The following is a 17,950-nucleotide window of genomic DNA, read 5'->3' as shown; positions in this document are numbered from 1 at the left end:
CTTACTCTGTTGTGTTGTAGGTGCATAATTTGTGGGAATGTGATTACAAGCCCTTAAAAGCTCAAAAACGAACAGTTAATCGCAGCCACACGAGACTGCCGTAGTTTGGATTCTCTTTCCAAAATGGCTCAAATGGGACGTAGTTGTTACAAGATGGTTTCTGTTTACACTTTCATGCAACCTCATTCGTCGAAATATTTTCACAAATATACTTCACGCATTCAATAAAACCATGTCTATTGTTCTTACGCGTCTGTTTTATCGTCATTGTTTTGCTGTCCCTTTTAGCACTGATATCTTATAACTTACCGTAAAAATTCGTTTAATTTTTTAACTTTAGCTCGAAGGAGTACATATCATTGTCTGATAATCATGATGAGCCTGTTTGTCACCTGTGATAATAGAAAACTGCTGCAGAAATTATTTGCGAAGTATTGGGTCACATGATCAGATTACGACTTGGCGATTAGATCAAGCCGAAACAAAACTGCAAAGTAGCGAGCATCTATATTTGATACGGGGTCTTCGGTAAAACCCAAAGTGTTTGTCATAAACTAGTGCTACGATAAGTTTTATATTGAGCTTTTTATAGGCCTTTTAATTCACGTGAAAACATCACGTGACAAGACGATAACCAACTGTAATGATTACATCAGAGAAATAAACAGATTCCAATCTACAGCGGCTTTTTGTTTTTAAGCTTTTAAGAGCTTGTAATCGCATTTCCACATATTTGGCACCTACAACACAACAGAGTAAGACATTGTGAATCTTTTGATACCAAATAACTGTAATGTGAATTGTGTCAACCTTTAACTCAACTTCTAATAACATGGATGTATTGTCACTCAGCAAAGACACGGGCACCTTAACATTGCAAAGACCTTGCCGTTCATGTGGTAGTACTCAGCACATGAGAAAGAACTGTTCACACCTGCAATCGTGTGTGAGTGTTTTAACTGTCGCTTAAAAGGACATCTACAAGCTGTCTATGAGAGAAAAGCAGCAAATCCTGAATCAAGACAAACACTTCAAGACAAAAGACAGTTTAAGCAAGCTAATAACACTCATACTCTTCAAGCCACAACCAGTGCTCTACGAGATAGGGATGAGGAATCTGTTGATTTGCACACAAAAATTCAATATCCGGAAGAATACCAGCGATAATGGTAAACACTCTCATAAATGGCCGTGAAGTGAAGAAGGAATTGGACACCGGGACTGGGGTCTCAAAAATACCGTACACTTTGTATAAACAGGTTTGTCCTGAACTTGACCTCGAACCCGCTAATATCACACTGAAACCTTACGGTATTAATAAATATCTTGTTCCTAAAGGTAAGCTAACAACCACTGTCCAGTATTTAGACCAACAAGCAGAGGTCTCTTTGTATGTTATGGGAGAATACAGCTAAGTACCTCTTTTTGGAAGGGACGTGCTCAAGCACTTCACTTTAGACTGGTCACAGATATGGCATCAGACGCATCATGTATCAGCAAGTCCAGGTAAAGATAGAATTATCTCAGAACTAACAGAGAAGTATCCACAGGTGTTCAGCGATTCACTAGCCGAATTTGAGGCACTTCATCCCAGTATCAACCTCAAGAAGGATGCAATCTCTACCTATCACAAATACCGTGTTGTGCCTTTTGCAATTAGAAGTAAAGTTGAGGAAGAGATAACATCGCTGTTACGTGAAAACATTATCTCACCAGTTGAACACAACACCTGAACACAATGAATGGGCAACACCTGTGGTACCAGTGATTAAGCCAAGTGGAGCAATCAGATTCTGTGGAGATTTTAAAGTTACACTCAACCCACATTTAGTAACTGATACGTATCCTATGCCTTCTGTAGATGACTTACAAGAGAAAATGAGTGGAGGCGCACTATTTTCTAAGCTGGACTTATCTTGAGCATTTGCTCAAATCAAGCTTAACGATCAATCTAGAAAATATATCACCATTACCACACACATGGGACTCTACCAATACAATCATTTACCATATAGTACATATTCAGCTCCAGCTATTCACCAGCGTGCAACAGGCTGTATCCTCCAAGACATTCCCAATGTCATGTGTTACTAGGATGACATATTTATTACGGGAAAAGACTATTAAGACCATCATAATACACTGGACACAGTACTACAAAGACTTTAGAATTATGGACTGCGTGTTAACAAAGACAACTGTTTTCTACAAAGCTCCATTATTTACCTTGGGAACTGGATAGACAAAGATGGCCAGCACCCCACAAAAAGCAAGGCAAATGCTGTTTAAATCGCACCTACACCTCGTAATGTCAGTGAATTACGCTCAGTTCTAGGTCTAATAAACTATTACTAAAAATTCTTGCCCAATCTAGCCAGCACACTACATCCTCTACATAAGTTAACTAGTAAGAGCACAACATGGGTGGGGTCTGAACATTGTGAAGATGCCTCCAATAAGGTAAATAATCTTCTTTTTACTGATAGGGTGTTAGTACCGTACAATACCAAACTGCCTTTTACACTAGCTTGTGATGCATCAGCTTATGGGCTCGGAGCCGTATCATTGCATGTTATGCCGGATGGCCAAGAATGTCCAATGGCTTTTGCCTCTAGAACGTTTAGTGAGAGTAAAAAACCTATGCACAGATTAAAAGAGAGGCACTGTCACTGATATTTAAAGTCACCGAGTTTTACATATACCTACATAGGAGATCGTTTAGACTTATTACAGATCACCGACTTTCAGCTACTAGCCTAGGACCTAAAACCAACATACCATCTATAGCTGCTATGCGCGTGCAATGATGGGCAGCTATCTTATCTGCTTACACTTATGACATCCAGTACAAAAGCTCAGAAAAGCAGAGCAATGCAGACGCTATGTCAAGACACCCCAATCCTGTGAACAGGTTCACTGCAACCAGCTGCAACTCTTCCACTTGCATCACTTTGGTGACCTGCCTATCTTCTTCCAAAGGTTAAAGAAGATACAGGCAGAGACCCTTTTTTGGCTAAAGTGTGTCAATACACTTAATCACGATGGCCACAATCTGTACCAGCAGCCTTCAAGATATTTCATCTCTGTCAGACAGAATTATCTATAAATGAGGGCTGTTTGTTGAGGGGCACTCGGCTCGTTATTCGTCAGTCTACAGCCTCCTCTGCTGAATGAGTTACATCAGGGGCATATCGGAATAATAAAGATGACAACTGCTAGAAACTATTTTTGGTGGCCTCAGCTAGATAAAGACATAGAGAGCCTTTCACAAGCATGCCAAGAGTGCAACATGGTTCGAAGCAAACCCCCCCTCCAATACTCATCGTTGGGAACCAGCAGATTCTCCATAGCAGAGAGTGCACCTGGATTTTGCAGGGCCACTAGATGGACGCATGTTTCTGCTTGCCATAGATGCATACTCTAAACGGCTAGAAATATTTCCTCTCCGTTCAACTCCTGCAACCACCACTATAATAACCTTGAAAAGCCTTTTTGCATGATAGGGTTTTCCAACCACGGTTGTCAGTGACAAGCGCCCCCAGTTTACCTTTGAGAAGTTCAAGCAGTTGCTCTTAAGCAATGAGATTAAATTTGTAACCTCTGCACCGTACCACCCACAAAGAAATGGACATGTGGAAAGATTAGTTCAGACATTCAGGTTATCGTACAAGGCAAGCAATGGTCCATGTGAACAGAAAGTGGACAGATTCCTTCTTAAATATCGCACAACATTTCATGCTACTGCTGGGAAGGCACCCTAAGAATTGCTCTATGGTAGAAAAATAAGAACAAGACTAAACTTACTCATGCCAGGGACAAATATACTTGTAAAGAAGCCTGTGTCCACATTGAGATTTGAGACTGGGTCATTGGTCTGGTACCGGGATTACAAATCACCAGATAGAAAATGGTTGACTGGCAAAGTAGTCAATATTATAGGAAACTGCTTGTCTTGGATTCAAGATGCAGAGCAGTGACATGTACGTCTACGACGACATCACGATCAATTACATCCTCGATCAGCTCAACAACATCAAGAAGAGCAACAAAATGGTGAGAACAGTCAGGTGATAATCCAACCAATGACTTCTCCATCACTGAATTTGACTCAATCTGAAGAGGCAAACCAGGAAGATAACTTGAGCAGCTATGTTGCAGCTACCCAGTATGATAAGCCTCCCAGCGCCACAAACCCGGCAATAGTAGAACACAAGAGATTTAGCTATAACAGCTTCAGATACGTCAAATTCAACAAAAAGATTTTATATGACGAGATATCCCCCAGCGTATCTACATTACAAGAGTATATGCCAGAATAGGCCCTACACTTGCACCCTCTCTGCTCACTTTAGCCATTGTTTGCTTTGACATTTTGCAGAGGGGATGGTGTAATGTATATAGTATCATTAGCAGGATTATCCTTATGCACAGTTAGCAATTATCTTCTCGTTATATTGTTACACATAGTTAGTGCTTATCTTCTCCTACATTATCATATCAGTTATCAACATGCATGCGTATGGACTTACACACATGCGTATCAATTATCAATCATCCACATGTAAATAAGACAGTCAACAAGAAGCTTTTCACGACTACTAGAGTAACTTTATGATTAATGGTTTAGTACTCGTCAAACACATCACGAGCCCGCGTGTGCACACTATATAAATAATACTACTATAATTACTACTACTGCTACTACAGATACTACGCATCTACCATAACAGGTAAACATAACAATAAACATTTAGCACTGAACAGTTCATACAACCATTTTATTACCTAATCCTAGCCTCACATTCAAACTCAAGCAAACAGTAAAGGACTACCATCATCCGTACATGCCACTAAAAGTGAATACTTTAACAGCTTTTGACCATAAGAGACATTTAAAATCCTACAAATAACCACTCAGCTAAAGCACTATAAACTTATATAGCAAGTTGAGCTTGCACTACTGACTAACATTAAACTCAATTACTTGAAAATTGAAAACCACTGACAAAATAGGTTGAATCATATGAGGCACACTACTTCTACATTAAGTGGTCTAGTGTGAAAACAACTACGAGGTAATATGATGTAATAACATTTTTAATTGCTGTCTGAGTTTTGAGAGAATATTAACTTTTAGGCAGTGATACAGAAAGCAATGATGAGCCTGTGGTGGGAAATGTCAGCAAACAGTGTGTTATGCCTCCTGGATATTCTGGTAAACCAAAAAAAGGAACTTTAGTCTTTGATGCGTGCTTTGAAAGTGGTATGTTTTCTAAATTAATATTCACAAAGCTTCAGGCAAACTATGTCTATGTCTGAGATATTTTGGATTCAGTGTTCTTTTTCTTATGAACTATAGGTTATGTCTTATTTAAAAGTCTGGTGTCATCCAATGCTTTTACTAAAAGAAGTGGAAGTGGCTCTATGTTTTTAGCTTCATATTTTTAGCTCTATGTATTTAGCTCTATGTATTTAGCTCTATGTATTTAGCTAATATAGCTTAACAGTTTTTAATTTTTGTTTAAAGCAAAAGATTTTTGACATCTGATCTGTTTATGCATTCTAGTATTTTTATTTCATGCTATTTTGGTATTTTTTATTATGCAACATCTTGACAAAGATTTAGAAGGCCTCTTTACTGCCTCTTCTTTTGTACAAACAGGTGCACTGTTTGTGCACCGGTGCACTGTCCATTTTCAAAAAAATATGAAAAGTGATTTGTGAATTTAGCATAATTAAGTTTGCTTTGGTAGTTCACTGTGACAGTCTTTAGCTTTTTTACTTTTGTCTTGCAGATCTTGTGTTGTTAAAGATTAATTCATGATGGTTTAGCACATTAATTGAGCGGTTATTTCTTTTATTAAAATGAATATGTTGTTTTAGACATGTTCATAGATACATATTTTGTTTGTAAAGTTTATTAAGGCCTGTAAAGCAATTTTCACCAGGTGATTTTCAGCAGCCTTCCGGCAAATGGCTTTAAATATTGTTTTTCAGGCAACCTCGGCCGTGTTGATTACATAACGGAAAGTGAGTATGATATATTTATTCGACCAGACACATGCAATCCACGCTTTCGAGTCTGGTTCAACTTCACTGTCGAGAATGTAAAGGCTGATCAACGAGTCATCTTCAACATAGTGAATTTCAGCAAAACCAAGTCACTGTACAGAGATGGCATGACTCCCATTGTCAAGTCAACCAATCGACCAAAATGGTAAGAGCACAATTCCTAATATTGTTCACAATCTCCACACATGCTACATTTTTCAGTAGCTTCAAGGTTGTTACTCAATACCACATAGACACACTTTATTTTAACTCTAGTTCTTCAAGCATCCAACTGCAACAGTATGGTGTGATTAAAAAAGGAAGAAATACGTTCAGTTGTAATTAAATGCGTGTAGCAGCAGCTATAACCATGAGTGTCGCATAATGCTTAACATACCAGTAGCTAAATTTAAAAAACCATCGATGGATTATTCAAGGTTCTTGCGCCAATCTTTCAGTGATAAAGTTATTGTGTATTTTAAAGCCGGTATGGTGTTAAGGAAGGCAAAGATTCGAAGCTATTTATGAATGGTGCCTACGAGATGTTCATCCTTTTAATTAATAAGTTTGCCTGCCACTGAGCAATAGACAAGGTCAATTCAAGGTCAATTCATAAATTTGGTTTAGTCGAGTAGATTATGACTAAATAGTTTATGTTATATAGTTGTTGACTTTATTTTGAAGGATTAACACAATATGGTAAAAATGAAAACATGCGCAATGACTAAAATATGCGCAATGGCTAAAATATGCGCAATTGCTAAAATATACGCAATGGCAAATATACTAGTAAATATACTAGTAAATATACTAGTAAATATACTAGTAAATACACTAGTAAATATACTAGTAAATATACTAGTAAATATACTAGTAAATATACTAGTAAATATACTAGTAAATATACTAGTAAATATACTAGTAAATATACTAGTAAATACACTAGTAAATATACTAGTATACATACTAGTAAATATACTAGTAAATATACTAGTAAATATACTAGTAAATACACTAGTATACATACTAGTATACATACTAGTAAATATACTAGTAAATATACTAGTAAATACACTAGTAAATACACTAGTAAATACACTAGTAAATATACTAGTAAATATACTAGTAAATATACTAGTATACTATATACACTGCTAGTCTACTCCGCTTCGTCAGAGCTTATAAAGATGAAACTTTTTTGCATTTTTAGTTTTGTGGCTTTTTAGCTCTTTCTACTAACTCGGATGGGGCAGTGCTAGAAAGTGCTAGAAAGAGAATACTAATACCGTACAGGATGAATTTATTCACGGAGTTATATTTAGCGAAAATTGTCTTTTCATGCAAATTCGCGGATGAATTTATTCGCGGCTGAAAACTGAAACTCTCTAGGAAAAGTTAACTCTATTACGCCTAGCAATAGAGTTAACCTTACGCATGCGCGACTACGCGCATTGCGCGTTTTGTTTTCTATTTAGCTTACAACTCCGGGTGGATCGTGCTAAGCTATAAATACTTTGCTGCGTTCAGAGGTTTTCAAGAATATTCATAGATTTGGAGGCCTTTGATGAACCAACAATTTGTGGTAAGTATTGAGTTTTTCACATTTACTAAATTAGTTGAATTTTACTTTGGTTCTTCGGTCAAACGCAAAATTTATTTTTCCATCCCTACCACTTCATTATTTGTTTTAGTGTGAGAGAGAAATTTTTCATCATACACGGAAGAACAATGATTGCAAGGGTGGTAGATGTCATTCTTAGAAGATCACCAATCATTCAGGGAGGTCTTGAAATTGAAGTAGAAGTGGCCGCAGCTGCTAACGAGGATAATATATCTGTTTTAAAAAAGGAACAAAAACGCCTTTACGAGCACAAATCTTTGGCCAACCGGCAGAACTTTACAATAGTAAGCCACGAGGAGAGTTCTGATGATAACTTCCTTACCAGTCATGTAGTAGCGAGAGAATCACCTTTAACATCTACTCAAGACAGTGACAGAGCTGCTATTACCAAAATAACTAGTCAGAGAGCACCATTACATGCTAGTATTCACTTATCAAGAGTACCAGTTTAATTTTATTGCTAGATAACCGCCATAATGACTAAACTTTTTATATTTACTCCATTCATCGTTTGTAAAATTTTATTTTTCTTTGAAATATTTTATTTGTACACTCAAGTTTGTAATAAATTATAATATATCTATACATGAAATAAAATATATAATTTAATCATGTTTGCTGCAGCGATATTAATGAGTTGTTGTCGATGAAGTGGTCTAAGTTGACTGGTTGCTTCTCTGCCAATATTCCTGCCTTGATGAATATTACTACTTATCTCTAGTTTTCGTACTCGGAGTAGGTTGTTTTATTCTCAATCTGCAGTAAACACAAAAAAGAAAACAATATTAACAAGTGTCAAGGAAGTACGAAAACAATAGCTGAAGTATTTAATGAAAGCGATCAGTTTTTAAACAAAAGAATTAACTAATGCAGTTAATTATGGAAAAACCCATCTGCACTGCAAATCAATTACCATATTGTCCAGATCAGAATCATGATTGTCCTCAACTTCGGTATTAGAGATTGATGGAGCTGATTTCAATGTAAAAAGACTAGGAGAGATTTTTTGCGATGACGAAGTCATGCCGGATAACTTATGAAAACCTTGAATAATTTTGTAAAGTTTGATGCAACGGCAATAAAACTCGAAGCCCGGCGATGATTTTAAAGAAGTTTTGGAACTCGGCTACGTTCAGTACTTCTGCCTAGAGGCTATTTTTGCGATGACGCCATTCTGCATATCTTGTGACAACCTTGAATAATTTTGTAAAGAAATGTGATGCATTGCCAATGGTGTTAGCTCAAAGCCCAGGCAATGATTTTAAAAATGTTTTGAAACTCAACTACGTTTAGTATTTATATTAAAAACCAGCCTAGCGGCTAGTTTTTAATTTGATGCAGTAGTTATTTTCCCTTGTGATTAAAAATAGAACTAATTATTCACGGAATTTTATAATTCGCGGAGTTGTCTGTTCGCGAAATCGCGAATTTTTATAACCAACGAATATTTTCATCCTGTACGATAACTAACAACTTGGTGGCCCACCTTGAAAACAACTTTACTACCGGTTGTACGACAGTCCAGTGCAAAATCATGGTAACAATTTATTTTTGTGAAAATTTAGAGCGATTTATCTTTTGGTCTCAATTGGTCTTTTGTTTACAGATTGAAAAACATGCACATTGGTGTGATAAATCACAGCCATAATGGTATGATAAACCACAGCCATAATGGTGTGATAAATCACAGCCATAATGGTGTGATAAATCACAGCCATAATGGTGTGATAAATCACAGCCATAATGGTATGATAAATCACAGCCATAATGGTATGATAAACCACAGCCATAATGGTATGATAAATCACAGCCATAATGGTGTGATAAATCACAGCCATAATGGTGTGATAAATCACAGCCATAATGGTGTGATAAATCACAGCCAAAATGGTATGATAAATCAAAGCCATAATGGTGTGATAAACCACAGCCATGATGGTGTGATAAATCACAGCCATAATGGTGTGATAAATCACAGCCATAATGGTGTGATAAATCACAGCCATAATGGTGTGATAAACCATAGTCATAATGGTATGATAAATCACAGCCATGATGGTGTGATAAATCACAGTCATAATGGTATGATAAATCACAGCCATGATGGTGTGATAAATCACAGCCATAATGGTGTGATAAATCACAGCCATAATGGTGTGATAAACCATAGTCATAATGGTATGATAAATCACAGCCATGATGGTGTGATAAATCACAGTCATAATGGTGTGATAAATCACAGCCAAAATGGTGTGATAAATCACAGCCATAATGGTGTGATAAATCACAGCCAAAATGGTATAATAAATCAAAGCCATAATGGTGTGATAAACCACAGCCATGTTGGTGTGATAAATCACAGCCATAATGGTGTGATAAATCACAGCCATAATGGTGTGATAAATCACAGCCATAATGGTGTGATAAATCACAGCCATAATGGTGTGATAAATCACAGCCATAATGGTGTGATAAACCATAGTCATAATGGTATGATAAATCACAGCCATGATGGTGTGATAAATCACAGTCATAATGGTATGATAAATCACAGCCATGATGGTGTGATAAATCACAGCCATAATGGTGTGATAAATCACAGCCATAATGGTGTGATAAATCACAGCCATAATGGTATAATAAATCACAGTCATAATGGTGTGATAAATCACAGCCAAAATGGTGTGATAAATCACAGCCATAATGGTATAATAAATCACAGCCATAATGGTGTGATAAATCACAGCCATAGTGGTGCTGTCTTAACAACTTCACATTACTGCTGATCATAGGAAATCAATTATACAGAATCATTTTTTAAGGTTACTTAGCTTATTTATTAAAATTCCAAAAAATTAGTTACACAGTACAATGTTGTGTTTTAGTTACAATTATGGAGTTTTAAAATGCTTCAAAATACTTTTGACCGAATCTAAAAAAAAACAAAGGTAATTTGCATAAACATTTTTTATGATGAAAAATTTTGATTGTTGCAATGAATATTTCTAAAATTTGTTTGAAATTATTTTCTTTAAAGATTTTTTGCAAAGCGATCAATTTGTAGTTACAGATTTGTAGATTTTGTGTTAGACTAAAAGCTCAAATTCTCTCTTATTAAGGGTGCGGATACCAGCAAAGCATTGCTATTACTACCGATGTCCTGACCACCGGAAAAACTATGTCATGTCATTTGCTTTCAACTTTGACAAGGAAAATGAAGTATATCAGTTTGCATACTGTTTCCCTTATTCATATACAAGACTGCAGAATTATCTGGAAAACCTTGACAAAAGAGAACTACCATTTTATAGGAGGGAGTTGTTATGCTATTCTGTGGTAAGTGTCTGGTGTTGCATGAACATTCGATTTGCTATGTTTTGTTTTCTTGTAAAATTTCTCTCTATTTCCAACATCGCAGATGAAGAAATATTTCTATTCTGGTAAACCGCAAGCCAATAATGCAAATCATTGCTATGCATGCATTTGACTTTTGCCGTTTTTATCATTTTTTTAATTCACAGTTGTCAAAGTTAATTAAATATTATCAATTTTATAATTTTAGATTTTCAATTCGTGTATAGCCTTCATAATAAGTTGTTCCTCGATTGCTCTAATAGTTAGGAAATTACAGACACCAGCCCTTCATATGAGTGTAGACTTTATAGACACCAGCCCTTCATATGAGTGTAGTTTTTATAGACACCAGCCCTTCATATGAGTGTAGGTTTAATAGACAACAGCTTTTCATATGCGTGTTGGTTTTATAGACACCAGCCCTTCATATGAGTGTAGATTTTATAGACACCAGCCTTTCATATGAGTGTAGTTTTTATAGACACCAGCCCTTCATATGCGTGTAGATTTTATAGACACCAGCCCTTCATATGAGTGTAGGTTTAATAGACAACAGCTTTTCATATGCGTGTTGGTTTTATAGACAACAGCCCTTCATATGAGTGTAGGTTTTATAGACAACAGCTCTTCATATGAGTGTAGGTTTTATAGACACCAGCCCTTCATATGAGTGTAGATTTTATAGACACCAGCCCTTCATATGAGTGTAGTTTTTATAGACACCAGCCCTTCATATGAGTGTAGGTTTAATAGACAACAGCTTTTCATATGCGTGTTGGTTTTATAGACACCAGCCCTTCATATGAGTGTAGATTTTATAGACACCAGCCCTTCATATGAGTGTAGATTTTATAGACACCAGCCCTTCATATGAGTGTAGTTTTTATAGACACCAGCCCTTCATATGAGTGTAGGTTTAATAGACAACAGCTTTTCATATGCGTGTTGGTTTTATAGACACCAGCCCTTCATATGAGTGTAGATTTTATAGACACCAGCCCTTCATATGAGTGTAGATTTTATAGACACCAGCCCTTCATATGAGTGTAGTTTTTATAGACACCAGCCCTTCATATGAGTGTAGGTTTAATAGACAACAGCTTTTCATATGCGTGTTGGTTTTATAGACACCAGCCCTTCATATGAGTGTAGGTTTTATAGACAACAGCTCTTCATATGAGTGTAGGTTTTATAGACACCAGCCCTTCATATGAGTGTAGATTTTATAGACACCAGCCCTTCATATGAGTGTAGTTTTTATAGACACCAGCCCTTCATATGAGTGTAGGTTTAATAGACAACAGCTTTTCATATGCGTGTTGGTTTTATAGACACCAGCCCTTCATATGAGTGTAGATTTTATAGACACCAGCCCTTCATATGAGCGTAGATTTTATAGACACCAGCCCTTCATATGAGTGTAGTTTTTATAGACACCAGCCCTTCATATGAGTGTAGGTTTAATAGACAACAGCTTTTCATATGCGTGTTGGTTTTATAGACACCAGCCCTTCATATGAGTGTAGGTTTAATAGACAACAGCTTTTCATATGCGTGTTGGTTTTATAGACACCAGCCCTTCATATGCGTGTAGATTTTATAGACACCAGCCCTTCATATGCGTGTAGGTTTTATAGACAACAGCCCTTTTGTATGAGTGTAGGTTTTATAGACAACAGCCCTTTTGTATGAGTGTAGGTTTTATAGACAACAGCTCTTCATATGCGTGTAGGTTTTATAGACACCAGCCCTTCATATTAGTGTTGGTTTTATAGACACCAGCCCTTCATATGCGTGTAGGTTTTATAGACACCAGCCTTTCATATGCATGTAGGTTTTCTAAGACCCATGACTGTTTTTAGTAATGTGCCTTTGCAAGTTTGTCTCCATACAAAGTGAATTATCCTTTTTTTGTTAAAAAACCATTGTGCATATCAATGGAGTGCTAAATCTTTGTACAAATGTTCATTTTTTGCATTTGCTAGTTCGAACAGGATTTTAATAGCTGCGTATAAAACCTGTTTGATAAATGACAAATGGTGAGCTCGTCTTCTTGAAGATATTGATAAAGATTTATAAGATGACTGTTCCCCTGATTTATTCAAAGCCATTTAGATGTGTGACCATGAACCATAAGAGCAGTAACCATATGCATATATAAAAAATTGGCGAAGTTGAATCATTGCAATTCACTCTTTAATTTAATTGCAATTAATTAAGTTAAATCAATTAATTAATTTAATTGCAATTAATTAAGTTAAATCAATTAATTAAGTTAAATCAACTGCAAAGGGATCAGATGTATACATAAGCTTAGTAGTTTTAATTTTTGTTTTTGGATTTAGGAGATGTAATACCTTTCTCTCTATTATTTTTTTGTCGCATCAAATGTAAAAAAGGTTCTTTTATAAAGTTGAGTATGGACTGCCCAATAAAAGTATATATTATATATATATTAGCTGTGGTACTCGGCGTTGCCCGGGTATTCAAAATCAGCTTATAAACAATGAGAGGTAAGGAGAGTTGCCTGCCACTTGCTATTAGCCCGGAACATTGCCAATGAATTTGAGTGAGCTTACCAATAAGAGCTACCGCTTCTCATGACATTATGCCGTCACTTTGCGTCGTCACGGAGAGCGGCAGCGTATTTGCTCCCATATAGTGACATATTGTGGTGGATTATATGTATGAGCCGAAACAAGCCGAGTTCAGTCCAATCGAGTGTAACGAGAGGCAGGGTTACCCGCAATATAAGCTTGGACATTGTGAGAGATATCAGAGCTGTTCTGCGCCTGCTCATTACATGTACACTGTAGCATGCTTTTTATTGTAACCCTTTATGAACGAAGCAGACAAATATATGTATAAACTTTTGTACTGAGTCTTATACTTGTGGAGCAGTAAAGGTAGCGCACAAAAACCTTTACACTGGTGGCAGCAGTGGTATTAAGACGATCCCAAACAACTCCACCACAAGACTCATATTGGATTTCTGGATGAACTTTCTGCTGCCTTAAGAGTGGCAGTAGGAAAAAACTCAGACAACATGAGATAGGGCCTGCCTGAAAAACGGCAGCGCTGCTCCTACTGGAAGAACTTCCTACCAACAGGAAGAAACCCAGAGATAGCTGTGTAGAACCCTACCTGCAGCAATGGGCTCAGTAGATCAACTGTTCTAGGAAAGAAGCAGAAACCTACTGAAAGCGCTGCCAGGACCTGCCTGACAAATGGCAGCACTGCTCCTACTGGAGGAACTTCCTGGCAACAGGAAGAAACCCAGAGATAGCTGTGTAAAACCCTGCAGCAACAGAGTCAGTATATGAACTGCCCTAGGAGAGGAGCAGAAACCTACTGAAAGCCCCACCAGAAAACATGGCCAATAGAAGGGCACGAAGCGCCGACCCGGGACCCGACCGGTTAGTCGAAGCACTAGAATGGGTGCTACTGATGCCAAAGGCCCAGGAACCGGCACCGCGATTCAAGACTCCCCAATATGGGTGAAAGGGAAACGTGGAATACTTTATTGTCATTTCCTGAAGGTGGCTGGCGCTAAGCAATGGGCGGAAGCAGCAACACTGTTGTACTTCCGAGAAGCACTGGGCGAACAGGCCGAGGACTGTGGGCGAGCCGAGAATCTGGAAGCCGTATTCAATGCCCTTTGGGCAAGATTTGGGCTGCCCGCCAGACAGGGGTCAAACCGACTCAACGCCCTTAGACGAGAGAAAAAATGTCACTCCAGAAGCATGCCATAGAGCTAGAAAGGCTGGTACGCATTGCGTACGGGACCTACCAAACCCTCACCAGAATAACATGGCCATGGAGACGTTTTGTAGCTCACTAGGGTACCCTGCCCTGCAGCGGCACATGTTGGCAGTACAGACGCCCACACTAGCTGACGCTGTACGAGCCACGAATGATTACCTCCAGATTCAAGGAGGCGAACGCAAACCCACTGGATCTTTGGTGTGAGCCCTGGAGGAGGACCCCTTGGCCAAATGAACTCGGCCGAAACCGACGTCATTGGCCAACTAGCCCGGCTAGTCAGCCAGTGGACCCAGGGCACGTTCGGAAGAACTGACCCCTCTACTCATAACTGGCTTCGGGAAACAATGGGAGGCCTCAGCAGTAGCTCCGGCTGCTGATTGTGCTAAGGCCAAACAACCCCGGAGACGTACCAAAGCCACCCAGGATTCGGTGAATGTTGACCGATGGTTTCAACCAGCAAGGACTAAACCGAGAGAATTTCGTACACAAGGAGAGCCTGTGGAGACACGAAATTATTATCAGTCCTTGAGTGAGGCCAGTCCCAATGCTTTTCCGATCCAGGAGGACGTCTACTCCCATCCGTGCGAGCGGCAAGGACGTAACCAGAAACGTAGGGGGTGACTACCAAATTCCCTCCATCCAAGACACCGAATACCCTCTCCACAGGACGGGACAGCCAGAAGCCTGCCTTAAAAGTGACATGGCCGGCACCTTTTTCGCCTCAGGAGTGGCGACCTCAGGAGACGCAGGTCGACCTTAGACGTAAGACGACCCCAAGGACTGACTACAACCCAGCACGAGGAACGGGTACTTCAGAGGACAACCTTGAAGATGCCATTATGGCGCAAGCCCTCAGCCAACCTCACTCCATCAGCTATTTCCTTCCAGGAACAGTGAAGAGGTGGCCCATCCAGTTACTCCTGAACACAGGATGCACCACGAACCTGCTAAATAAGCAGGTCTTTGACTGACTACCTGGAACCGTACGAGACCAGCTCGAGGAGACCGACAACCACGGTTTTCTGGCTGACAGGACACGGCTCCCTTTCTATGGAATAATCTGGTTGCCAATTTGTCTGAGGGACGTAAAGACCGAGGAAGTTTTTGTAGTCAGTCGCCTGAGTGAGGATGCCATATTGTGTGTGCCATTCTTCGTTGCCCATCGATGTTCTCTCGAGTTTCAACGGCCGGTGGTTTGAGTGGATGGCAGGCAACTAGTCTGCACAGACCGGCATAAACGACTGACTACTACAAAGCAAAGTGCAGGTGATCTGGGGAGTGGTGGTGCCCGATGCAGCAGACCGGAAAAGAATTCGAAAGATTTCAGAGACAACCCCTTACCAGTAATGCCGCCCCCCAACGGGGAGAAGCTGCGGATGGAGGTCGTAAAACTCAAAGGCAGGAGGCAGCTCCCGTAAAAATCCTTGTCGGACCAGAGAAGAGGAATAAGCAAGGACCGAGCTCAGTAATAACTGATCCGGTCCCACCCGGAGAAGTTCCGGGAGAACCGAGATCAAACCCAGAGGAAACCGAAACCACTACGACGCCAGAAATCCCATCAGAGTTGGTCCGATACAACCCGAGGCCGGCCCGGACTACTAGTAGGCCAGAATGGTACGGAAACAGAGTGTGCTACTCAATGGAACTGCCGGAAAACAGTCTGGAGGCCGAAAAGGAAAGTGGTAAAACGGCTCTCCCAGCCACTACCAAAGCTTTCCTTTTAAAGCACTCATTTACTTCGGACGACGTCAGTATGCTCAAGAACATGGACAACACATGTAATACCTCTCTACAGGATCTATTGACTTCGGGCACAATTAGCTTGTAAGAAGCTGGGGAAGCGTTAGACAGGCCAGCACCGGCAACTGTGGTGGCCTACAAGGGAAGTGATGAAGGAACAGGCACGACATGAGGAAGACTAAGCCATTCAGAATCCGCCGTGTTGGAGCTGACTGACGCGGGGTTAGAAGCACTACTAAATAGGACGCTAGCGAGCGACGAAGAAGAGGTATGCCGGGTGGCTGCAATGAGGGCGAAGAGGAGACCGATCGAGCCACCCTCCCCAGACTTGTCGTTTTCTCCCCCGGCTATGGCACTCCGTGAGAGCACGCCCATCAGGGAAGTAGGACCGAGGGAGAATCCTACCACCAAAAAGCCAATGGTAAGGACCATTAAATATATGTCTGCCCGGACTACCACGCGAGTGGAAGATCAGGTGCAAGAAGGGAGCTGCCGGATTTGCCGGTTTACTACTAGCAACCGGCAAATCAGGTTTCATATATTGCAGCACTATGCAGTATTCGTATGCCTCTGCTATTGCCAACACGTGTCGTGAGATCAAGTACTGATTCACCACGCTACACACCGGCCAGGAGACATCGACCCAGTTGTCTACCTAGTCGATCAGAACACGTGGGAGCAGTTCTGTCATGAGAACATGCGAGGTTCCCTACCCATGGCTGCATGCACCCCCACTACTAGAGGGAAAAATCCATACAGCCCACGCAGAGGAGCCCAGCGGCCCGCGACACGGCGCCAATCGCCAGCTAGGGCACATCCAGTTCTGACAAGGCTGGTTCAGACAACCCAGGACCGGCCCAGTCATCGTACTCTGGCCAAGATAGTGGGTCAGGCACCCGCCAGCCAGGCACTGCTGCAAACCCAGTGTGGCAGAGCCCGGTTGCTAGCCCAGGATGCGCAGGACTGGGGGAAGGCCGCAGAGGCCATGCAAGGACTACTACACCAAAAACAGTTGGAGGGCCAAAAGTGCCAGCGTTTATTAGAAAAAGTGGAGCGCCTCCGCTATGGTGCTCGCCATCATGCAGCTCTGGCACAGCTAGCTCTCCCCCGAGATATTAATTGGAGCCCATAGTCGCCAATGGGGGGTGTGTGGGGATTGTATGTATGAGCCAAACCAAGCCGAATCCAGTCCAATCGAGTGTAACGAGAGGCGGGGCTACCCGCTATATAAGCTTGGACATTTGTGAGAGGGCAAAGCTGTTCTGAGCCTGTTCATCACATGTTGCATGCTTTCTATCGTAACCCTTTATGAACGAAGCAGACAAATATATGTATAAACTCTTGTACTGAGTCTTGTACTTGTGGAGCAGTAAAGGTAGCACGCAAAAACCTTTACAATATATCGCCTAAGGAATTCAT

The 17,950-nt window shown here is 40.1% G+C and overlaps 1 protein-coding gene across 1 annotated transcript in view; it reads left to right on the top strand.

Annotated features, from left to right (window-relative positions):
- The window catches only part of LOC137389748 (cytosolic carboxypeptidase 6-like), a 30,968-nt gene that overhangs the window by 2,191 nt on the left and 10,827 nt on the right, over positions 1-17,950 (top strand). Inside the window, exons 2-4 of the mRNA XM_068075834.1 lie at positions 5,138-5,263; positions 5,998-6,217; positions 10,792-11,008. Coding sequence (XP_067931935.1) covers positions 5,138-5,263; positions 5,998-6,217; positions 10,792-11,008 — 563 coding nt within the window. The remainder of the gene's footprint in view (positions 1-5,137; positions 5,264-5,997; positions 6,218-10,791; positions 11,009-17,950) is intronic.

The sequence above is a fragment of the Watersipora subatra genome, chromosome 3, assembly GCF_963576615.1.
Source record: "Watersipora subatra chromosome 3, tzWatSuba1.1, whole genome shotgun sequence".
Taxonomy (NCBI): Eukaryota; Metazoa; Bryozoa; class Gymnolaemata; order Cheilostomatida; family Watersiporidae; genus Watersipora; species Watersipora subatra.
The sequence above is the reverse complement of the archived record's forward strand: the minus strand, read 5'-3'. Positions and strand labels throughout refer to the sequence as shown.